The sequence below is a fragment of the Vollenhovia emeryi genome, unplaced genomic scaffold, assembly GCF_000949405.1.
Source record: "Vollenhovia emeryi isolate VEMERY1.0 unplaced genomic scaffold, V.emery_V1.0 DF939189.1, whole genome shotgun sequence".
Lineage (NCBI taxonomy): Eukaryota > Metazoa > Arthropoda > Insecta > Hymenoptera > Formicidae > Vollenhovia > Vollenhovia emeryi.
The window spans coordinates 196542-223288 of record NW_011967177.1 but is presented as its reverse complement, the minus strand read 5'-3'; the positions used below and the strand labels follow the sequence as shown (position 1 = coordinate 223288).

Sequence of the window (26747 nt, the reverse complement as noted above, 5' to 3'; positions counted from 1 at the left end):
GGGGGGGGAACGGAAGAGAGTTAGAGAGAAGAGGGAGAGGGAAAGGGAGGTAGAACGAGGGACAAAGGGGTAGAGAAGCACCATACGGACGAGCCATTTAAACTTCTCACCCCCGAAACCACACGCTTGTCCGCATTCTGACTTATACCAGGCATCGTTCACCCCGTCGTCGAGCACCCTTCCGCCTCCTCCTCTTCCTTCCTTCGCCGTCCCTCTCTCTCTCGCCCTTGACACTCTCGCTATTATACGGGTTTGATACCCGCCACTTTAACCCTCCTCAACGGATCGGCGTGCGTCTTGATCTCCACGGAAAACGCGTCGGTCTCCATGGATCAAATTGAATCCCGACGGGATCCTCGTCAATCGTATGAAAGAAACGGAGAAGAATTGCAGCGTGACGTTGCTTGATTCGTAAAACTCATCTTTAAAATGAAATTTCATTTCTCACGCATGCATAAGCTAGCCTCAGTATACAGAAACCTGTGTTTTCGTGACTGGTTCGAGACACCGACAATTTCTCCCCCTTTTCATTACGCCGGGCAAAACCTTTAATTGATCGTGAACGAATTTTGTAGCAAAGTATCTCTACGTGTGGTCGAATAATAAATTACGGCATGTACCGAATCGCGCGCGTATCGTCGCGAGATAGAGCCGCGCAAAATTCGCGTATTGTTCCGTGGTTTTGCAAATTAGCGCGCGCGCGTCTACGAATTACCTGGGCTTCAAGCAAGGCGCCGTGTAAAAACGACATGAATAATTTTTCCGCTGTTTTTACATGGTGCGCAGCAATTTCGCGCTTGCGAAATCGGCGTTTATCCCGCGTATATTTCACGCGATCTCCCCCTCGGGGGCAGTCGGCAGAATATTATCCGTAATTAATGGACGAAACACACACACAAAGTACGGATCAACGCGGAGTTTTGATCACGTTCTTTAAACCACGTCGCGGCGGATCTCGCGACTTTCCTCTGCGGCAATTTTCGAAAATACCAAACGCCCAACGCGCATCAAAATCCCACGCAAATATATGTATTCCACAGCATTAAGCGCGCAGATTTATAACGTTGGTTATTACGCAAATAATTGTAGACGACATAAATGACTTACGCGAAGGCCGCAATTTTCCATCGCGGTAACGCGATAACGATAATGAGAGCGCGGTCAAATTTTAATCGTGCAATTACGCGCGGATTCATACGTTTATTTCTACCCGCCGATGCGATTTTACACACCAGTCCGCGTTATTTATTTTCCGCATTATATTTGCAGCGACTCGTGCAATCCGTGTCTACAGGAATAGCCGTCTCGGAAAAAGAATGCGGGAAAAGTGAGGATCATAATTATATGAAATCGATTCCGATGAGCGCATGGAAATGTCATCAAATTTTTAGGAATTAGTCAGTAATTCAATTAAAATAATAATAATAGGAACAGTACTAAAATATGTGCTTAACATGTAATAGAAAATTAAAAAATAATGTTGCAACTTCCATCTTAAGCATCTACGAAAAATGCGTCTCTGGAAACGTGTGTAAATTATCACAATTCTTTTCGCAATCGAGAAAACTATTTCATATAATTGTCTGAACTTTCTACGAAGTTTGACGCGTGACTCGAAAAGTTTTTGATACAAAATTCTGAATTCTTAGAACTGTCTAAAATGTTGCGATATATATGATACAGGCTTGCATCATATCTTTCATTTATTAAATCGTACCCGTCTTTATTTCCACGTACTTTCGTTAAATTGATGAAATCGTTCTAAAATATTACCGCGCATAAAGCAATATTACCGAGCAGATGAAATGAAATAAGATGCAGCGTAATATTTGTCAATCCGATATTATTTACCATCCATACGTGTTTCTATTTTCCATTCGCTCTGAGCAGTACGAAATTCGACGTGGATATTCACAGCTGAAAATCCGCGATATGAATAGGTCCTCGTCGACAGGAGAGTGGGAACGAGCGACCGGATTACCCGACAGGAATATCATTTTATTTGATGTTGAACTCATTCCGGGATACATTTGTTATTAATTAATAAAAGCCAGTGGTTATCCCGCACAGAGCTATCGGATTTAAAGCAAGCTCTCGACACTGCCTCTTTCTCTCTCTTTCTGCTTGTCCCATTATCCTCCCTCCCTCCCTGCCGTCCCCCTCTCTCTCTCTTTCCATTTATCTGTCTCGTGGTAACCGAACTCTGCTTCTGGTACATGTGCAAGCGCGAACGTTGATTGACCCACGAATCGTCCGGCCGCAAACGCAAACGGATGGTTCGGCCGCTCATTTTCCGTCCGTAACCGGTAAACGTGGATTTTCCCGAGACGCGCTAATTTCCGATCTCCTTTTTCTCGCCAAATCTTTTCGTCCCTGATCTCAGGCTTGCGTGGACGCGCTCCTTTTTATATCGCGTATTCAATAATTACTGTCTCAGCAACATTATACATGTGTCGACAGCGAAAGACAGAGTCCAACTTTAATTTCACAGCGAAATTGCGCGAGTAATTTAATACAGGTAGAAAAGTGCCAACTGTCAAAATATTGGCATTTAACGTGTGAAGTTTTGCAGCTTAATTTTTCTGTTAATAAATAACACGCCGACAGAGCCGCGTTTTTGTCACAGATATAAAATCTTGAAAGGGAGACGCGCGATCGCGACGGGTGACAAATAGAAAAGTATGAGCCGTGCGAAAATGACAGGAGGATACATTAATATTTCATGTTTATTCGTATCAGCCGCTTTCACGAAGATTAACTGCATTTGTATTTTATGTGTGCAAAGATACAATAATGCGCCGACCTTTCTGGCGGGCGTACACGCCCGGCGAAATATCCGTTATATATTGGAAAAAAATATCATGACAATTTGGCGCCATGACGGCGATATGTTTTTTCTCGTTCCGGCCCCGAATTTTTTTTTGTTCTTTTTTTTCGGCGATTTAACGTATTTCACACTTTGCAACAGCGAGGTTTAGACAACCCGCATGCCAATTCTGACGATTATTATTTCGTATATTTCGCCGAATATCGAACCTATGAATATCCTCAATATTCTCGGCCTGAATATTCGCTATTATAGTTTATCGTTATAATATAACTGCAGTAACATAAGCAGTTCTAACTGTAGCGGAGGATATTATAATGGAGATGTTGCGCGAATGTTTGATAATGAAATGACCATTTTGATCGTGGTCAAAATTTACTCGTTTATTTCGATCCGCTAACTTTGCGCAATTTTAAAGAAGCGACGCAATCGCGTGGCATTCATTATTATAAACATCTGTTAATAAACGAAAGACTGTTTCTGTCGTACAATCAGAAAATTTCATAAAAGTTTTGAGGCTCGTCTAAATTCAAATAGGTCTGCTAACGCTCTCGGCACTTAATGTAATTATGCAATTATTTTACAAATATTAAAGACACTTTAACTACCGAAACGTGGATACTCGACACATAGAAGCAGCTTGCTTGCGGGAGGATTGTAGAAAACGAAACAGATCGAGATTCCTTTCGATAGATTTCGCTTTAGAACAAAAAGCGGAAGAAGAGAAGATAAATAAATTCGACGGGATGAACGAAGCCAGTTACAGGTAACAAGCGAATCAATCTTACAATCTATCTCAAACGAATTCCATTTCCGCGGACTCGCGCGCGATTGCAACTCGCTCGCTCGGCGCGTTCGTCGCAATCGCATTAAAAATCCCACCGTTAAATGGCGAACGACGTAACGTCGTTACAAGGTTTTCCATACGGTGGCGGAATATCGAAATCGCGTTTCGGAGCGTTGCGGCCGGCGATTGATACGCGCGGCGAATGAAGTAAAAAAAAATCACCCAGCATCCACACAGAATGAAAGAGAGGGAGAGGAAGGAAAGAGAGGGAGCGAGAGAGGGAGGGAGGGAGAGAGAGAGAGAGAGGACAGGTCGCTTCGTCGACACGCGACACGTCCGTAGAATCCGAAAGGGACGACGAAAGCGGCACGTACAGGCGTATCCGTACACGCAACTCGCATCGGTCCATAACCGTTTCGGAATAACGTTGTCAATTGAAATATCCGTCCGGCGCGGCCGACCGGCCGCCGCGGCTGTAATTTAACCCCGCGCTGGATTATATTTCGACGAAAGCTTTTGCCGAAAGTATCGAGCGCGGGCGTGCACCGTCACACCTGCCCTCCGGCTAGGTGCGAATTTCGAATGTCGAAAATCTGATACACGCGGGCGCGCGTCATCGCGGATAATATCGAGACCGTTGACGGCGACGGCGACTGTCGGAAGAGTCATGATTCGGTGCACGTCGCATCAAAGCGGAAAATTCGAGCCGGGTCCCGATACGCGTGACACTCGGGGCGATCATGCGATCACTGATATTTATTGCGCGCGAAAACGCGGATAATGATGGGCGGTCATGGATGTAGAGAATCCGCGAACAAGACCCAAACTAAAGGAGAGAAAGACAGACAGAGTTACCGAGAGAGAAAGAGAGAGAGAGAGAGCCGATTAACTCGTTTCGAAAAATAATTCGTATAACAATTGGGAACAATTAGACAGCTCATATTAGTGAGCTTAAACATAAAAATTTGCCAGACATGGTCAGGTGAGCATTGAAGTTTAATAATTAGACACTTTATTGTAAAAGGTGTTCGAAACTGATTGTTGTGGTAGAAAATCGAAAAAATGTTCTGAAATATTTGGAAATGATTAGAAATACTGCGAAAATTAGAATATATTAGAAGAATATGATGAACCTAAATAAATCATGACTGCTTGTGCAAAAGTACATTAAAGTACATTTTAGAATGTTATGATGTTGCTCTCTTATTTGTTTATTCCTTGTTTAGTTTTGAAATTATTTTGATACGACAACGTTTTACATAATTGTAATAAAATGGTATACGGTAATCCTAAAAAACGACAAATTTTTTTTCGTGTACTCTTTTGAATTTCAAACTCGTAAGCTGTATCTATTTACGAATCAACACTCAGCTTCTGAAAATAGAATAATGGGCCAACCCATTCTGTGGTGTACAATTCGAAAGCTGAAACTTATTTTCGGTGATTTGGGGGAACGAAAGTAACGTGACAAGACATTCGGAAAATGTGAATGAAATATGACTACGACCTTGCCTATTAGTGTCGTGGAAAGACTTGAGTAAAACCTCGAGCAAAACAATTTACACGACACTTACCCTCCCTCAGAAAACTTGAAAAGTGTACACGTCATTTAAAATAAACTCAACTAGAAAGATGACAGATGCATATAAAAAATAAGATCGATGATCCATCAACAAATATTTATGAATCATTTGGAATCTATTGATTCTGATTTTATTGTAAACACCGGCGTTAGAAATAATTTCCTGCACACTAGTCACTTTATTTAAAAAAAAAAACCATGTTTACTCGTTCTTTAATCTCGCAATTTAAAAACTCATTAAAAAAATCTGTTTAACGCAGATATCTCCTGTACAGTTCTCATAATCATTTCCATATAAAAAAATATAAAATAAATTTAACCAAAGATCTCTTCCGCTGCTTTGCTCGAATCATTTAAAATCGAATTCGTAGACGTTGCGTATTGCTATCCACTATCCGCGACATAAAATTTGAAATGAACGAGTGTTATCTCCTCGCGTTCGATCGTTGTCACTCGCATTGTTGCTAGTCCCACATTTCTCCGGAGGATCTTTCGGTCGCTCTTCCGACGTTACGAGCGCATCTCGTAAAGCCTTGCGAGAAAAAAAATGGAAAGAGGCATCGAGAGCTCTCGTGAGGGTAGCACGAGTGCTACGAGGGCGTCGCGAGGGGGTTGGTTGCATCCTATCGAGGATGAGATCGCGGAGGAGTTTGCATAGCGATGTACAACACGAGAACCGCGGGGGATAGCGAACGGAGGAAGAGGGCAGGGGGTCGCTCGTGTGAATAGATGCTCCTCGTAAAAGCGAGAAACGAGCCGACAAATACAAATTTCTCGTCTTTTTCCGGCAGTCGGGTTACGGGGGTGTTAAACCGCCTTTACCGCGGCGCGTTCTAAACCCCTTTGCATATCCTCGCTTCTTACGCCGGCGCGTGATAGAGAGCAGTTTCTCGATTGCTCGCGCGAAAGTATCTCCGAGTAATCGCTTTTGGAATTCTGCAGCCTTAATACACCATATGGACATATAAAATAAAATAAAAAAATACATACATGGTGTACCAATTAAAATTATTTAGCGTATTATACGCGAATCCTGAGTTTCTTCGTTCTCTTGCAAACATTGGATAAACAAACCGAATTGATTAAAAGTAAAATAAACTAAACCGTAGTAAACTTTGATTTTCATCTTTATATGTACGATTATTTAAAAGATTACTATGCAAGAATTATTAATGCAAAATTTATTATTGTTATTCAAAGTTACTCTACATGTGTAAACGCTCGTTATCACTCAATATCTGATATAGATAGCAATATTTTTCTCTAGTTCGCCGATATGCAGGGAAAAAAAAGGGAACATATCATTAAACAGAGAAACGCAAAATCTCCGTAGACCACTGGAAACTCGACGGTGCTTCTCCCGACAAAAAGCAACGCAAATATTTTCCGAAACAACACCGATCGTATTGTAATCCAGATATTACATGCGCGTTATATTTTCATTTTTATTCGGCCACAGGGTGAGAAGTCGCGCGTGCTCTTTCGCATTGCCAGTTCGCCCGCCGGGCGAAATGTAAAATTCGGTCGCGGAACACGTGCTGCCTTTTTCCACCTCGTGACGCAGGCGATATGACGTAGCCCCACTGAGAGGATTATTTCTCCATGAAAAACTGATAGGCGCCGTATTAATCGTACGCCCTGCACGCGCGGCCATTACCTAACGATTCGCTCTCGCAAGCGCTGAAAGATACGCGAGTATGCACGCCGAAATTACGAGGACGTCGGCGCAAGCTCGCCCTTCGATTAAAAAAAAAAGAAAAAAAGAAGAAAAGAAAAACGACGCAGTCGGATCGAAATCAACTGCTACAAAACAATAATGCATTGAACCAGATTGAAATTGTATCTGCGCGCTGTGACATCCAAATCTCATTCCACGCGCACTACGAACTAAATTTGAAAAACCTACTTTCAGTACTTTTATTTCTAGAATGTAACATCGGCACTGCACGATCGTTGATTGCATTACTATGTCCGAAAGAGCTGGTCCTTTTTAAACATTATTATCTACTTTTTGTATTTTTAGTTTCAAAAAACAAATTTAGAATATCGTGCCGTTTATTCTGTTTCTACTTTCCGACATTATCTACTAAGCTCTCTTTATATCCAATGTTGGAATCGTAACATTAGGAAAACTATCGTGGTTTAACGCGAAATTATTTAAATCGTTAAAAGAAGGCATGGTACGATATTTCAGTAATAAATAAATCACGTTTTTTTATGCGTAATACGATAATATTATAAAATATATTTTAAGATAATAATAAGTAGCATAAAACATTTTATCTTGTGAAATATTATGAAAGTATCAATAAGATATGATTAAAGTACGTATTCTGCCTGCAGAAATTTTATAACATTATAAAAGGTATATTAAGATTACATTATATCCCACGGATACGCGAAAAAAGAGATAATATATAATTGATATTAAAAAAATACTGATGCTTATTTTTTATGTCGTAATAAATATTTTTAAGTGAATTGATGCAAATGAAACATCAATTTGCACGATAACGGAGATACATAATTTTTTTGTGGTGAAAAATACCGCGCATCGCGCAGAGTAATAAATAGTACATAACTTTTTTCAGGCAATACAGGCAAGTCCACCGATGTATTAAACATTTTTTATTTATTGTACTTTCACGATATTGTCATCAACAAATTGATCGTTTATAGCGAAACTCCTAATTCTAAATTTCCTTCCATCTCGTACATATTTAATATATTACGCTGTGAATGTTAATAATTGATATAGAAAAGTTGGTAACTGTTGAAAATGATAAAATTGAAAAAGTAATCGAATATTTTGGGGAGAAATTTCGAGCGCAAGAAACGTTCATTATGCAACGAAATTTATTTTCATCATCACTATAGAGGAATCTCGCTAATGATTCTCGTTTTACGCACACACATTTACGTGCACACGCATTTCCATCGTTAATATTTTATTTTAATAGGCGCGGAATGGAAAAATGGATGGCTCAAACATTAAACTCTCATACGATATTCAACATTACTATTGGTTATTACATTGAACGTAATTACGACATTATATTATTAATTATCACGTTAAATGCATCGCCCGCGAAATCGTTATTGTTTTTGCTTCTCGCAACATCCAATGTTTATCGCGTTACCGGATGAATTCGTTTCCGTCGACGATTTCCGGGCGGGCTGGAAAAATGTAGAACGCATTCAGATTTAAAAACGTAAAAATTCCTGTATTATTTCATTTATACAATATGTGTAATATATGTATTTGTATTTTTATTATGTCATTAACAAATTTGCAATTTTAATTAAATTAGAATAATATATTAAATTTTAGTTCTATAAAATTATTTAAAAAATTACAAGCTCTCGCTTTATAAATTGTATTGCATTAAGGATGAAATGAAAATTGTAGATTTAATAGTGATAGAAAATTGTAATAGCAAGAGGGCCGTTAGGAGTCCTTTGCAAATGTTACGAGAGTATCGCAGACGTTGTCTTAAAAATGTATCACCCGGTATTTCCAGTATCCTACTTGGAGAGCGCTAATCTGGGGGGAGGGAGGGTCAGCCACGTTGTGCCTGAATGCTTCAATACTAAAATCGACATTCGAGGTAAACTGCCAGGGAATGGCGCGTTATCATCAGGTGTTACCTGGCCGGCCATTAGCGACAAATTGACAGGCAAACACGGAATTGATTTTAGCACCGCAAAACTCGGTTTCCGCGGTGTCTCGCCACTCACACTTAACCGTTCGCCGATCGTTCGATTTCCGCGAGCTTTCGGGGAGAACCACGACGTAATAAATCGATGTAAACGCCGATGAGGCTGAAGAGGAGAGAAGTCCCGCGATTGAAAACCATCGAGATGGTTTAGGTGCGCAAAGTAGAAACAGAGAGAAACAGGAAATGTATTCTGCCAACAATTCTCTGTATAAACAGTCATGTAGAACATCAGCGCGAAAGATAAAAGCGCAATGTCGAACGAGTAATTCAATTGTGACGTTTCAATTCAAGATTTCCGCACAAAATTATATAGCAATCATGATAACAATTATGATACCTATTTGCTGTAAGAAATATCCTTTCAAAATGTGCTCATTGTTTTATGTGCGTACGTATATATGAAAAAAAAACGCGTGACAAAATATCTAACGCGACATTTCCTCCCTCGCTTCGTTCGTTCCATCCTCCCCAGTCGCAAGGAAAATGGCGAAAATCGTGAGATTTACACAGACCGCATTCCTTCGGGAGCAGACAAGACACAATGGCCGAATGATTTACGCGGATATAAATACACCGATTGCCGCGCGATACCTTCCTATTTTCCCTCTCCTTTTTTTCCCCCCCGAGCTGGCCGAGCCGCGGATACTTCGCCCCGACGGTCACAAAGAAGCAGGGTGGCCCCTGCGGGAAGACGCAATATCACCCCGTTATGACAGCCCCGTATTTTAGTAAGGTGCCGCTCCGGGGGTGAAGAGTGGCGCGCGTCCCATTGGCCACCCCGGCGTATCGCGTAACGCGGTCTTTCTCTCTCTTTTCCTCCCTCTCTCTTTCTCACTTTTTCCCCCGGCACGGTACACACATCAATCACCGGCATTTTAATATCGGGTGGCGCACAATACCGCCGCCGCCACGGTATTCCGCGAAGCTCTGTCGAGAGTTCGACCAGCGGCTCTCCCTCCCCCCCCCTCCTTCGCCCGAAACTGGTTTTTATGGTGGAATTCTTCTAATTTGTGAGTGCCCACCCCTGACGAACGGGCATCCGCCGCCGATGCATACGACGTTTAATGCGTCGCCGCAATTACGGAAATCGCCCACGCGAAATGTGCATCGATTAGCTCCTACCGGGCGGATATCACGGATGCCCTTTGTGTCCGCGATGGCGATAGGAAAGAGGGTGGTAGTGGTGTCTCTCCGACCGCGCCGTGAGTGTTGTTACGGATTTATAGCACACGTCGTTGAGACCTAATGTAACTTTCAAACCCATCGAAAGCTCAGAACTCTTATCTAATCATTAATGGAAATGCAAATTACTTTAGGCGAAATTATTCCAACTTCAACAAATATGTATCTAGTATTCTGGAATCCATTAATTGTATCAACAAATAGAAATTAACGAATAGCTTCGTGAGCTGCGACAAAATGTTGTCGCAGTCGCGAGCTCCAATTCGGGGACATCTTTCTGATTATTACAGTAAGGAATAAACCCGGCATTCCGGTTAGCAGTCGTGTTACTAGTATTATCAGGCTGGAATGCCGACGTAATAAATGGTCGAATCATCCTCCCACCCTAACAATATGGCGCAAACAATCCTCGACCGCGATTCACCCTTATATTGTTGCCCGAACAAAGAGTCTCGCCACGGCCGACTTGCGCTATGCGCTTTATATCAACCAGCCACCCCCGGCGCCACCCCTTGACGCGACTACACGCACCCGAAAGTCGCTGTGTATACGCGATCTCTCAGAAAGGGATTTCCGACATCATTTTTACAACAAATTTCATGCTCCCTTCATTTAGAGACGCTAAATACATCTTCCAAAACGCTCAATAATGTGATTCTCCTAATAGCATATCGACAATAATTTCTTTTTCCTGAACAATAACCTTGCAATAACGATTGCGGTTTATCTTTCAACGATAATTACACAATTGTCTTTCATATATTATATGAATATGTAAAAGTAAACTTGTGTCTTGTTTCCTGTTAATAAGTCATTAACAATAATTTTGTTGGTGTCCTTATTCACTTGCGTGTAATCTTTTGCTATTATATTTTGTTCACTTAGTAACATGGCAATAAATTTATTATTATTAATTAATTAATTAATCGTGGCAACTGTGGCGCAGAGAAATGTGCGCTGCTTAGTAAACAAATGAACGAAAAGATCCGAGTTCAAATCCGCGGACACCGCTGGCTCCTTTTCGGAATCTCCCGAAGGAAAGTGGTAACCACCGAGAGTACCTTGCCACACGTACCCTTTTAGGGGTATATCCTTTGGCAAGATTAGCAACCTACCGAAGTTGAAGTAAAACCAAATGCTCAAAGTACCAAAACGAGAACTGGATAAAACAAGCTTTAAGCCTAATACACGGGGAAGAAGAAGAAGAATTAATTCATTTCGATATAAATCTGCGAGAATGATTTTCTAAACCATGTGTATCGTTCATTACTGTCGCCTTAGAGATTTTTCAACGGCGGGCAGGTTAATCCGAATACTGAAGGTAGCGACGCCGCTTACACGAGGATTGCAAGCATGAAGTACTATCCTAGCTGTCGCGCGGGCGGCCGCTTTATATCGCTTTAGCGTCAGATTAATAAGCCGCACGCACGACCGGGCGGCGGCAACGACGCACACGCCCGCGTGCACGCACGGCGCGTACATCACGCGGATTCGCGCGTGCACGCACGCACGCACGCACGCACACCTCGGGGGGAAAACGGTACGGCGGAAAGCCCTTACTATTTATTTTATTTGGCTTATTCGTTTCCGCCAGCGGCGTTACATCGCCGTTTGCGGGAATTCAATCTACGCGGGCGCGTGTGAGCGCAGGGCCGGTTGGTGTTCGATATCGCCCCACGAGTGTCGCGCGTCGTACATACATCGAAGCGTATTTGATAACATTCGGAATATCAAACCTCAACTGTCGTGATAAAATTGGAGTGACGTAACGAGTTATGGTTAAAACAGTTGCGGTACACGTATAGCGTTTATATTAACAAGTGGAAAAACGTGACGTGTTGACTTCACGTAAGGTTGACGTCCAAATCCTTGATTGACTTTGATTCAATCGCGTCCTATCGCAGGACACGCACACGTGTGTCCTGTGATAAAATTCATGAATTAACCTGGTAAATTAATTTGAATAAAATGGGCGCTGTGAAAAAAAACGACAAGCGAATTTTCCGCGGAGAACGGCAGTTAAAAGTAGCACGATGTTCCTACGAACGATAAACGTTCTAAATTGCGTTTTAAGTTCTTATCCCGAATAAGGCAGGCCTAAAACGATGTCGTCCACTCGCGAACGGCGTGCTCTTTTCAACGCGCTCTCCGTCCACCCCTGAACGTCGTGCGGTGTGTACGTACGGACTGAAAACGGACGGGGTGTGCAAACGGAACGAGCGGCCGGCCCTCTCTCCGGAGGAGGGGGGGGGGGAGGAGGGTGTGCGTGCCACCCCCGTCCGAGTCCGCCGCTCCGCGCACCCCCGTCACCCCCGGCATGACATATGATCTTCCATATTGCCGTGGTACACACAAGCGGCGTGCGTACGAGCGAAATCGCGCTCGTTTGTGTGCGGGCGCAAAAACGCGGCCCCTCACCCCCGCGCGTTCGCGCGGCAGGTAACGCGCGGGGGTGATCGTGGGGGTGAGAGCGGGGGTGTCGAGCGGACGTTTGTCATTGCGTGGTTTGCACGGCTACATAATATCTCAGGGTTACAGCGGGTTGTTGCTTCTCGTGTCGTCGTAGTCGACTACAAATAGCGCGCGGTGGTTTAATAAAAAAAAAGAACAAGAAAAAAAACGAGGGGGACCGGGGTGGCGGAGAGAAGTTATGAAGCGGTGGGAAAGAACGGTGACACGGGGATACGCGTCGCCCTGGTGCGCGGATAAATCTCGAACAGTTTTACTCTTGGTTACATCAACGCGGGATATTTTATTTAAGTTCTTTTGGGCAGGAGGAAGATGATGACATCACAAAGATAGTCGCGTTGTACACAGTAGACTGAAGTACACTTCATCTAACAACCTAATCACCTAAGATGCTTGATATAACAAGCCAATTAATAAAATCCGTAAGGCTCTCATGTGTTAAACACAAGTTCGGAGGAATAAAAGGACTAAAGGGCCGTGACAGGATGTTAGTGTCTGTAGATAAATAAATTTTATTTTAAAAATCTATTGCGAAAACTCGGCCAGAGTTTGAACCTGGACCTCCCTACTCACTGGGCGGGCGTCTCACCAATTCAACCACCGAGGCATGTGGCAATATTCATCGCAATACACAGACTAAAGGACTGTGTCCACAATGCTAGAACTTGAACCAACGTTATTTCACGAATGTCACATATCGTGACTAGAATCGAAATAGATCTGATATAGCAAAAACCATCGGTGGTGGCGCAATCGTAATAATTTTTAATTTCTAAAATCTGCTTAACACAACTAATATTATGATAATTAGAAAGAATGACGACATTTTTAATCGTAATAAAATAACGATAGTTTCGTAATGAAGAAGAAATAGCGTATTTTTAAAAAATTTGTCGGTATAAAAATAATGTACAATAATTTGGTCTTTTGCGTCAGAATTTCTGCGACAATGATTCAAATCGCAACAAAGCCACGAAGAAACATAGGGACGTTTAGCGTAAGCGGAATAGTAGGAATTTAGTCGGCTGAGATTGGCTCGTAAATACGGTGAAACAAACGACACATAATTTTTTTCGTCAGCCGGGAGATTATCGATAACGAAGCGACAGTCGAGATCAATGCGCGCTGAAAATGTCGACGACGCGATAGCGTTAAACGAACCCATTCGCGTGAGCCGCTCGTCGTAGGAGCGTTGCTATAAACCGATTGTCAAAAGAGGATGGTGGCCAAAAAGCGCAGTCAGAAAACTAAATCCAGGCGGATCTTCTCCAGCCGCTGTTATATCGTTATCGAAAATCTGAAGGAAGGTGCCGTATTCCGATAAAAACTGATCGCTGGATAAAAGGCAACAATAAATGCGGCATTTTAAATGCGTTCTACACACCATACTCTCGCGAATATCGAATAATTGTCCGATAACACGTCCAAAAGAAAGGAAAAAGATGCATTACATAAAAGAGTGAAATTAATGTATAAATGTGAAATTATACCAATATTTAAAACAATGTGCGAATAGTAATCAATACTAACGGTATCTCTTATTAGCTCATTTATAATTTATACAATAAAATTTCATTTTGTTTGAAAACAAAAAGTATACAAGGAAAGTTCATGTAACGTCAGTGTGTATGAAAGTTACACAAATCGCGCGAGACGTAACGGTTATTATTTCGTAAGAACTTGAGATAAAAATGCAACTGAGACAAAGATCGATTTTAAGATTGACTGATCGGTCGGGCAGCAAATTTCATCTCCCCCGGAAGCCCTCGCTTTTTGTCACTGACAAACAGTCGCGAGGAACGGGACGGAAAAACGGTGGCGAGGAAACTAAATCAGTGAAAATCCCCGACAGTGTGGCGTGCATACGCGCTCGCGGATTTAAACGCGCGCTCGCGGCCGTGTTTCTGCGTTATCACTTCGAAAATCTCTAAACAGCTCTCATCGCCCCAGCCGGCGCAGCGGCTGCCCCTATCCGTCAGCGCTATCTTGTCGCCTTGCGCGGGGGTTGAGGGCGCCGGGTACGACGTCGGGGTTGTTTCGCCTTTATCCCTTCGCCAGCCCGGCTGTCCGCGTGCGCGCGTCCCTCCCGAAGATTTTAAAGAAAATCGGCGAAAATTTAAAGCGTCCGTCGTGCCTAGGGTAGCCCTCGTGACGAGGGGTTAACCCGGAGGGGAGACGAGAAGCGAGCGTTGGTCGCGCGCGCGCGCGGAGGGTGCGCGCCGGAGGGATGCTCTTCCGTTATCGGCTGGTGCTTATCGTGTGTGAGGGGCTTACACGCGGATCGCGCGCCCGACAACCACCACCCGATGTGGTTTGCACACACGAATCCGCTAGATATACTCTCTCGCCCGACCACGCCGCGAGCTAACCCTCAGCCCGTCTCTCCCGGGGGGGTTGGTTGGCCGACCCGCGTTACGAGCCGACCGACAAATAGGTAGTAACACGTCGCGATTATACCGCGTTTACACCGGCGTTCATCAGCGCCGAAAGATGACGTACGTTTTACGCAAACGGGTGTGCGACAAAGCCGCGCGCGGTTTGCTATCGTTTGAAGCGACATGACGGTCGATTTAACTGCACGCGAGATGTATCGATAGCTATATGTGTATTCCCTGATGGAGATTCAAAAATCCTATTCATCCGTGAATTAAAAAAACATTAATTACATGTTACAAAGATGTACGAAAAAATGTAAGTCCATTGTGCCCCCTCCTTGTTTAACGAAGATTTTGCCTATTTTTTACCCCGGTGTTAGCGGAACGATTGTAGACACCTCGGTTCGGAGCAAGATACTCTCGGTGGATTGCCCTTTACCGCCGAGAGTGGGAAGGGCAACTGAATAAAAACCGACCTTCGGTCGGATTTGAGCGCAGATCTTCGGCTCATTAAAGTACCGCGTATCTCATTACGCTACGGTCGCCACAATAAAAAAATGTATAGAGCTATGAATGTAAGAAGAAATTCAACGCAAACGTGCAAAATTGAAAACTGTAAGATGCTAATAATTATTATCAGGGTTGGGAAGTAACACGTTACTTGTAACGAAGTCACAGTTACTTTTTTTGGTAACTAGAAATGATAAAACGCGCGCTTTGCGCGCGCAGTTTGTGGTTGAGCATTGTATTTTAAATTAATTTTTCTTATTATTCTAGTATTATAGTTTTAAGAATTTGTACACACGTAAAGACGTAATTGTATGCGCATCGTCAATTTAAAATAAAAAGTAATATATCACTCACTGATACGATTCGCAACAGCAGAGTTGTACATCGTTAACTGTATGTGTTAAACTGTAACAATACAAATATATATATATGATTATTATAAACTAATTATGTAAAATCGAAATTATTGTATTAAATATACTTTATATTTTACATTTTTTTAAATAGGTATTTATTAAAATAATTGTATAGAATACTGAGAAAGTTTTCCTTTTAAATATAAGCTCACAAAATTTTATACGTATGGTTTTGTCTCTAACACTTATTCGAATCCTCGTTCGAATCATTTGAATGTATAATATAAAGACACAGAACAAATGCTTTATTTTGCACAAGTAGCAAATAACGTAAAAATGTAAGACACTCACCTTACGATTTCTCCGCCGTTGCCCGATGCCTTCCAGGCCTGCTCCTCCTCTCAGATTTCCTTGTGGCACTCACACAACACTCACACTCACTCGCGAAAATAAACGATCGCGCAAAATTTCAAGCACTCCCGTACGCGATGTGAAATACCGCGAAACGCACGAAATCTTATTAAGAAATATCGCGAGACTTTCTGTCATACAAATTACTCAAACTTGCATTTTTGATTCGGAAGAATAAGATTGTGGATAAATCGTTCTTGAATTGGCGATATAAAACTGTGCGTAAACGAGATGTAACCGCGACAAAGTACCACGGTTTACACTCATATTTTAGATAAGTTAGTCTTGCGAAATATCTATTTATACGTTAATAAAGAGCCGTCGCCTCAACATGCAATTCGTTTCTCATTACAAGTTGTAGAAACTTAATAATTAATCGAGGAACGTTACTTGTTACTGATAAAGGTGTACAAATCAATAGCATTTTATCCACACATTCGTCGCGATCGAGTCTTGGAAACCGATAACGTAAGAATAATACCACGCACGGAGCGACTCTCGCTACTGCCTGCCGGCTCGACGTTCGGCGAGCGAATGATAACGCAGCGACCTTCAGCTACACGATGGCACGCAAAAACATCGTACGTCACCGCGCCGAGAGAAAAACAACAAAAGAAACGTTGAAAGTTCGTTGTCCCACCTACGAAGTTGAATATTCTGTACTTAATATTTTGCATTACTTTGTTCCGTGACTGTTACTACGTTTTGCTCTGCAGACTTATCTAGAATAAAAATCTGACTAGAATATAAATTTCCTTATCTATTACCAATATGATAATACTGCTTAATTATTCACGTTATAAAATACTAGCGTAGTTGGATGCGAATTAAACCCGGCTTTAGCAGGGCCGAAAGGAATACTTCCCGTTGATTTCTTATCTCTTTATTCCTTTTCCCTTCGTCGGCGTTCAAGGGTTGAAACTATGCACTACTACGTACAAAGTATCGGCCCCTAAGACTCGCGGCGTGTCACAGAATATTTAATTAGTTTTTCCAGCGGCACTCGCCCGCGCCTATAAATGTTAATTGCAGATGAAGTGGCAATAAGAAGCTGTGCTTTCTCCCTCTTTCTTTCACTCTCGCCATCTCGCTCGGGTTGAGCCCTTCTTTGCTGCTTTAATTCTTACGGCGCTTAACGAGCGGCCGTGAACGTTATCCCGACTGCGAAAGCCACGATAGACACATTCTTCCCTCGTTATGACTCCGCTGACATCTCGCCGCGCTTTTACCCCGCTATTAAATGTAAATCATCGCCGATGATATTATTCGGCAAACGCCTTGACGGAGGAAGTGAACACGGGATACTTTAACACATGTAACAAGTCTTTCAGAAACAGTTTAAGAAGCATGTGAGAGACGTATAACACGCGATACACACAATCTAATTGTAATCCATTGATCCTTTAATTGAAACATTCGACACTCCGTTGTTTTCGATATTAATTGAACATTAATTGAACTTAAAACCTACAGTCTCAATCAACGATTAATTTAAAACACATTTTTAAGTTTTAAACTTTTAAGCTATTGAAACGAATTGATATACAATAACCTAATGTAATGATAAGTGTAAGAATTTATTATATCAAACTTATTAACCCAGCTTCGGAAAAGATTGAATAAGCAATAAGCTAAAGGCTATTCTTTGAAAATATAATTCGTAACTATTACAGCACTCCTCTCGAAAGTTTTTCAGACCCGCCCCTTTCATTTCGCAGGGTAGGTATCTGTCTCTCTCCCAATGGCTGAGATCGTCCACCGAGAAAAACCGTTTGAAGCTGCGACGATGAAGCAAGAACGGAGCGACGGAGCAGGAGGAGAAAAATCAGTGGCGATACAGCGAGTGACGCGTTAGGAAAAGGCGGCATTTGCTCTAGGCAGGGGAGGAGGGGTTAGTCGGTGGTGGCCGGCCCGAAACGAGGGGTCGCGCCACCAAAGGCGGAAAGAACGGAATTTAATTAAGTAAAATTACTGTCGCGCGGAGAGGCGAGAAGCCTCTCTCCGGCTGGAGCCCGACTGAAAAAAAAAATGGTGATGCAAGACGTCACGCGGAGTGGTGAGGGAGGCTCGCATAATGATCTCATCCCCTGATAAAAACGGAGTAATAGAAAGTAAACGAATTCGCGCGGCGGCAGTTTCCTCCTGCTCCACGCGATTAAACGCATGCTTAGGATACCGTGGCGGGAATATTTACATAACTGGGCAATTCCAGTTTTCGGATGAGCCGAATGGTCTTAATTAATCCTTAATTATCTTGGACGAGCGAAACGATATTGTCGCGCTAAACATTATATCGCGTTCGATATTAGAAATATTTGGTATAAATGACCGAAGACACTTGTATCATGTTGTCTTAGATCGGGGAGAAGTTATGGGTTTATCTCGAAAAATATCGTTGGAAAAATAGCCTCGTACGCGGCCTCTTGTAACTTTCATGAAAGCGTAACTAGAAATCACCCTGTAGATCCTACGCAGAGTGGATCTTCGTTCGCGTACACCTCCGAGGATCCACGCAATCACGCGAAACGGCCATTTACGCCGCGTTTATGAAAAATAATATCTCTGTTGTCGCATAAGCGAATTCCCGCCAGTCGTTTCTGCCGAAACGATCGAGAAGATCGAGACAGACGTTGTCCTAGATCTATATTTCGCCTCTCTTTTTCAAGATTACTCGAGATACAAAGATTCGCTCGTGAAAGCGCGTGTAACAAACTTGTTTCATTTCTTATTTCTTATTCAGCGGCTTTTTAACGAAAAATAGGCAGCAGCGTGGCGCAATAGTTACATAAAACAAGAGATCCAAAATCACAGTCATATCAATCAATCTTCAATCGACATAATAACAAAGATTCTCAGATAGATATATTAAAATTTTTTCGGTCCCGATTTTTTTTTGCGAACGTAAAACTGACAAAAAAAACATTAATTTCTTCCTAATTTGCAGATCCTTCTTTGCGAAAAAAATCGCCTTTGTTCAAAATGCACAAACTTCCCATCGAACCCTACCGCGATCCCCCGCGCAAAAGCATATTTCAATATCCGGCCTACTTCGACCTCCTCGCCGAGGAATACGCATTTCAATATCCATTTCCTGTAGAGCGAGTTATTTTTTTTCCTTTTTCGGAACTCGTTATCAGGTATATCGGTCCGGATAAAACGCGTATGCACCGAGCGCATCTCCGTTGCGGTCCGTATAACAACGTGTTTTTTGTTGCATGTCTGCCGCATTGTGCCGGTACTGACCCACTTAGCGCCTCACCCCTATCTCTACCGGGGTTCCCCTCCTCTTCTGAAAAAAAAAGATCCATTGGTCCGCGCTTTTTCATTTTCCCGTCCCCGCACTTCGGCAGTTATTGCTTATTTGGAAATCCAAAGACCCGCCATTGAATTGATTTATCGCGATGGTTATTTATGAAAAGCGATTATTTGTCCGGCGATGCTCGACTTTTATCACCAGGCTGCCTTTCCTCCCCTTCCCCGCCCTTTCCTCTTTTTGTTCCTTACTTTCTCCAATATTTCGCCGAGGAGATACGCCAGTTTAATTAATTTATACAAGTTTTAATCAGGGTACGAATAGTTCAGGTTACGTCTTTTCTATTTGTCTACAAACAAAAAAAAAGATATCAGAGTACATGGACGCGGAAAGAGGAGGAGAGTTTGAAATTAAATAGAAAAGAAATGATCGAATAAGATAACAATACAGAAATCTAATTTGTTTTGAGATCGCACTTGTAGCAGATCTCTTTCGCATCGAGGAGAAAGTCACGTCACTTCTTGTTCTCGTCACGATCCGTCACGCTGACTCACGAAAGAGCTAATTAATCCGCAGTAAAAGGCAGGGGATAGAAAAGGGAAAGGGCAACTTTCGCGATGTCCATCTGGCTCTCTTGCTCGTCGTCGTCGCCTTCGTCCGATTAAACGAATCGAGATATCGCCCCGTGATGCGATTACGAATCCGCCGTCACATCCCCGGTACACGCGTGTATCGATCGAAACGGTGTCACGCGTATCCTTCCGGATGGCGAAGCGTTTTGCCCCTGTCGCCGGGAATTAACGTCACCTCTGCCCTCGGACATCGGGAAAGGACTGAAAAAGTTTTCGTCTCTCCCTGATTTTCCGAATAAACGCGCGCCGAAAAGATTTTAACGCCAGCGCAAAGCGGATGCCATTTAAGCCAACGTGATTTCGTTAGTATTATTACATGATAAAATAAGAAAATTAACTAAAAGCGGCCAACCAAATATCCAACTCTAACAGCAATAATTTGCCGACACTTTCAGAATAATGTAGTGTTGTTTAAATAAAATGCGATAAAGAATGCAACAAATGCCAGCATCAGTAATATTCAGATCGTTTTTCGCTCGGAGATACATTTTCGACGGGGACGAGTCGTGTCTCGGGGAAAAAATCGAGCAGACGCGAGAAGTGGCAGCTCGATATTTTAATAAAGAATATTACGAGGCGTCGCTCACTTACTTAGTCACACCGAGCGATTACGATAAATTAACAGCAGCTTATTTCCTTCCAAGAGAATATCCAGAGGATCTTTGCCGCCCCCATTTCCTTCATCCACGATCTTTCTTACAGCCTTTAATTACCGATTTAATTAGTTGGACGATACTCTATCGCGGGATTGTCAATTAACTGATTTTAATTTCAATTTGCGAGTCCCTGGCTTAACCTCGATGACCGTGGGTGACACTTTTTAATGCTCGAACAATCAATATTTTACTAACACACATCCTTTCGTGACAACAAAACTTTGTTCCGGGACATTAAATCGATAGAGATATGCCGAGACGTTTTCTTAGTCAAAGCTACACACGTTAAAATATCGCGGAGATTTTTAATTTCGCAGCGGTAAAGAATCCCAAGTACAATACGTTAAATCGAACGTTCGTCGTCAACGTCAATTGAAATTAAAGAATACGGTCGGTGATAATGTTCGTTCGCGAAAATATTACACTTACGGCTGAGTTTAAATGCGCGAGCAATATGCACAAGAGCATCTAAAAACCGTCGTCTAAAATACGCTGAAATGATACATATATTATGCATCCCGCGATAAAATATGAATTTATGCGCGCGTTGAGGTGGCCTGGCAATTCCGGCTAACGCTCATGTTTCTGTTTTCTTGGCGTAACACATGGTTTCTCTGCTTGTTCTGAATTTTCGCAATACGATGTGGTTCGAAGAAATATCCCCGAAATGTGTTTCAATTGGTAAATTTATATCACGTTTTACCAATAATTTTTTTTATGTTTACTGCTACAATCAGCAATATTAAATAATTCAAATATAAATTACATTTTAAAACGCAATCAGTAAATTTTATTTTCGTAATTTTTATTACAAATTATGTAAATATAATACAATTCAATACATATTCAAGCACAATTCTTTCATGTGAATCGCGCCATATTTTACGTAATTCGTAACTGTATTGAATATTCCAGAACCTGTTTTTCCACCAGTCTATTTCAATATTATATTTAAATCAATATTAAATTTTAAATCTCCTGAGATAAATTTAGTAAAGATTTAAGCCAACGGCACCTGATACGATTTTTTCCTACTGGATTGCTTAGGAGAATCAATAAGGATGCAGAGTTTTAGATCAGGTGACTTAAACCTCAATTCTGATTCTCGTAAGCAATCCAGTAGGAAAAATAGTATCGTGTACCGTTTGGCTTTAGTCATCGACACTTCTCAATTCTATGCATTGAACAATTTGACCAAGCTTTGCATATCAAGTTATTATACCATATATGATATAATCTATTTGCGATAAATACTTTTATCGACGTATTCTGTTTAAGAGATATTTCCACAAGTGTTTCTAGAAAGGAAACTGCCCTAAATCCTACAAAGAAAAATCTTACGGCTACAAAAAAACGTGGTCACACATTTATGCCACCAGTTAAGGGTTAAAAGTCTGTTTTGGGGAGCAACGAGATTTGATTACAAGCCGCGGATGCCGGTCGCCGACGACGATTACAAGTGGGGAAAAAGTACCGCGGGAGGAGGATCATCGCTGTACTAGGAAAGGCACTAACTCCCGACCGAAACTGGCCCGCGCAGGTATTAAAGAGCGACGTTGGTCGCCGTTAAAATTTATATATTCTTTCTTGGTTCCACCGCGAGCCACTCGTAACGGAGCCCTCAAAACGTTGCCGCATTCTCGTCTCTACCGAGGTGAAAGAGCCGCAAAGCGGTTTAATTGGCGATCATGTCGGTCGTACCAAAAAATTAGAGCTCGCGTAATGCGCAATGTATTATTTCCCGCGGAATGTTGAGCGGAAACTTACAGTATTTCATTGGCAACAAAGATAATCAATTCGAGAACTTCATGAGAAAATTATTATAAAAGTTACTATAGGTTTTAAGTATATTTTTATATCATTACTTACTGGAGAAAAAAAAAGTAGTAGAGAGAGCAGTAAAGTGGCTGCAGCAGATACATTTTTCAGATGAATATGATCGCAAGTACTGTCAAAAATGAAATAAAATGATTTCGGAAACGAAAATATACTAAAAATAATAATGCCGCGTTGAAAAGTTGGGCCAATAATTTATAAACGTGTACAAGTGCACGAGATATCTCTAGACACTCGCAATGACGTCCAAATTAGTGTCACGTCAGTCAGGCTTTAACGAGTTCGCTAAACCGACAGCAAACACGCACTTTTCACGGCAATAAAACTAGGAATTACCGTAGGACGCGTGTTGCGTGCGCGTGCGGGGATGAAAAATTTGGGACATATGTATCCTACAATATTCCGGACGTGTCACCATTTAACTTTCACCATTAACCATCGTTCTCTACTTCCAGTGGTATCCCGATCGCGCTATTGCAAACCGAATGAATGGCGACGATTAAACGGCGACATGTTAACGTTGCGTGCTTTTTTTTATACGTGAGAATAAATACATATTCGATAACGCGATCATCAATTCTCTCGATAAACAATGTCAGGGTTTATTTTTCATACTCTACATTTTATTGTTAACCATTGCTAATACGGTTGTTATAGAATAGAACGCGTTCTTTTCTCTTTCCACATGCGTGCCATAGCCACACTCGCCCTTCGCCCGGAAAACATGACGACGCGGCTGAGAGTCACTGGCTCAAAGCGTCAGATACCGGTGCATTCACCTTATGAAAGTCATTAATCTTGAGGGACGCAGAGCCGGGCCAATTAACAGGGCGGAATCAGGGAATGGCTAAGGTAGATACTGATTCCGATCAATTTCGGGCTTAAGTCGGGGGCCGCCGCGCCGCTGCGGCGGGTCAGTTATCGACCCGTTGTCCGTTCGTTCCTGCGAATTCGGCCGACCAGCCGGTCGACGCGACGGTCCATCGATCCCGCAAATCCAGCTACCAGATCGACTCGCGCGTTTGCACGCCCTAAGCTCACGAGATACGATCATCTTCCTGTCCACAAATCTCCTAAGACCCGCAGTAGCGCGTCCGCCGCGCGCCGCCAGGCCTTTTGCCAGCTGCGTGCCGATGCACCTGATGCGCCAGCGTACACTATCGCAATTGTGCATCATGTTGCAGCAACGCGGTAACAATAACGGTGACAAAACCGGGCAGAACCGTGAAAGACTGCTTGCTTAGGAAGATCTAGTGCGTAATTTTTCATCAAACGTAAACTGGTTTCCTGCGCACTGTACAGGTCTTTCGCAAAATTCTGTGACGCGTTAACAATAATTAGGTCTAAGTTAAATAGAAGTTGTATAGAGAGACGAGAATATGTTAGCCCTGTATAGGTTTCAAACGTGGCTGTTAATAATAGTTCAAGATCTGTTGTCCGATTAGTTGTAAAGTCCAATTTGAAACAGTCGGTCACCGAGACACCATCAAATAAATTGTTGAAATGAGCAATATCTAAATTAAACCTGACAATAGCCTCTAGCCACTTATTCTTGTTGAGAGCAACGCGAGACTTGTGATTAATTAAATACTGCTCGATCTACAGCAGATCCACTCGGAGATATTTTGTTAACTAAAGAAAATTTTATTTACCGAAGAATATGGATGTACCATTGGCATTGCAGTAGATGTTTGGCACTGTTCCTTGAAACGAATGAACTACGTGGAAGCACGTCGCGTCAATACGTTTACGAATCGCGGTAGCTAATTAATTGCACGGAGTAATGTGACCGTCGGACTAGTCGTAATCTCGAGAGATAATGCGACACACGGGGCGACTCACGCCGTTACGTACTCGAGTAACACCACACGAATGATAACACGCGCGATCTTGCGTAATAATAGCGCACCACGCTAAGCCACAAAAACAAACGCCGCGTGCCGTGAAACGTTCATCGCGCGCTGCAAAATACGCGAATATCAAATATTATATGTCTTACATTTTAAATCAATTGTTGACAGTTTTTCGGCGCGCGTTACTTGAATCGTTTCGGCGATTCACAAGTGTTCACATTTACGTAATTAATTCAAAGACTCAATTTGAAATTTTGCATTTTAATCTGCGAACATTGTAAAGCGCGACACGAGATAAACCCAAGTATTAAAAAATAATTACGGATTTCAAACGTCGTTTACGATATTCTCGATTCTCGTTGCTATCGATTTTTTGACGAACTGACCATAAAATCTGACGTTGAGGAATAAAGCCATAATACATCATTTTTCGATCGAAGAAATTATTTGTATAAAATAATTTATCGTCACTGCTTTTTCTACGCGGAAAGACTAAAAATTTATGTGATTTCAATGAATCAGGAATTGTGATTTTCAATCAATCAAGAAAGATTAAATCGCCGCAGAAAATATGGCGACTCATTTTCGTGATTGATTAAAATCGCACAATTTCATACTCCTTTGAAGATATAAAAGCTTGAAATAAATGTAATAATGATGATAAATCGCTATTCGTTTACAGGCATGAACGCGCAAATTATACGCGATCAATTTTTATCGCTTTCAACCCAGAGAGATAATAACTTGGACATTTTTATCTTAGGATGTTCGATTCTAATTAATATCCAGGGTACGCTATTAAAGTCACATGCGCGATGACTGAGGACATCCTATATAGTAACTACAAATAAAGTAATGTTAATTCAATCAAAATAATTCAGTTGAAATAACCTCATAAATTTTAATGATTGTGATGAATCGAACTAAATTGCAATCAATATAATTAAATTAAAATTACTCTTACCAAAATTGCTCCGATCAAATTACCTGTTATTATTATTTTTTCATTACGCGATTCCCCGAAAATTACCGATGCAACTAGACGCTATTTAACGAAAATTAATTATGCATTTCGGATCTGATTATCGGCGCGAGCAGGTCGTTCTTCACGTTAATTATGCTTTCATTCGTCCGTCCTCGCTCGGGAACCATTTGACCACGGTATAAGTCGAAAATAAGTTTTCATTTCGAACAAATTCGTTGGCGCAGATTCCTCCTCATTTGCGTTTAAACGAGATGACGCAATTTGTACCTACGTAACGTTCCTCACCTGACACACCTCATGTATTTTCACATAGAGACGCGCAAAATTTAATTACACGGTCAACTGCATTCGCACATAAAGATCATTCCCATTAACCCTTTCGGTTTCCCGTGCCAATTGCCTTGGCAAATCTTACTTTGTCATGTATACATTTTCTCCAGCGTATAATGCGAACAATATAACTCGAGAAACGAAATTCACCGAACGGATGCAAACACGAAAGGGTCAAAGGTATACAATTGTCGCGGCAATGAAGATGGCTGGTGGGCCTACCTTGGTCGAATACAAGGCAGCGGGTGGTCTTGGCAGCGAGTCCCGGGGGCAGAGCGAACCTGTAGGCCGGGCCCGGCGACAGCCCCAGCCCCAGACCGAGCGCCTCCGCGCCGCATCGGCCCCCGAACACAGGCCCCACTAGAATCACCCATATAACAGTGGTCATCAGTCATCGTCATCATCAAGATAAGCAGACACAAAATTATCATCAATTAGCAAGAGTTTATCATGCAACGCGGAAGACGACACTTTCAGGCTAGCCTGAAAATTCCGAGAAGTCCTTCGCTCGTATATAATCGTGTTCAATTCACGAAGTCTTTACTGAGTGTTCTCAATATATCCGATAGATGTTTAAGATATTAAGACGTACGGTTAAATTAGTAATATTTGTTATATTGGCATGGTTTAGTAATCAATATTAATAATTGTCAATCAACAGCTAGGTATGTAGAGAAAAGTCGTGCAATAGAAGATTGAACAAAGATTGGAAAACACAATTGATAAGAATTATTTTTCAGTTGCGCGGACGGCTTCAGCAAAAACAAAAAAAAAACTGTTATCACGTCATGCATTAATCTGCAAATGCGATTAGTCATCTTCCAAACCGGAGGATATTGATTGAACCTTCACAAAATTGCTGATACTGACGCATGAATTAATTAATATTTACAATAATTCTCTATGAAATGTATCATCTCTTTTATTTGATGCTGGATGTTCTCGGCATTTACAGTTTTCAATTCTAAGATTCGCGAAAAGTTC

The 26747-nt window shown here is 42.0% G+C and overlaps 1 protein-coding gene across 1 annotated transcript in view; it reads right to left on the bottom strand.

Moving 5' to 3' along the window:
• The window catches only part of LOC105562424 (E3 ubiquitin-protein ligase RNF220-like), a 124242-nt gene extending 98091 nt beyond the window's left edge, over nt 1-26151 (bottom strand). Inside the window, exon 1 of the mRNA XM_012013258.1 lies at nt 25986-26151. Coding sequence (XP_011868648.1) covers nt 25986-26151 — 166 coding nt within the window. The remainder of the gene's footprint in view (nt 1-25985) is intronic.
• Nucleotides 26152-26747: the final 596 nt, after the last annotated feature.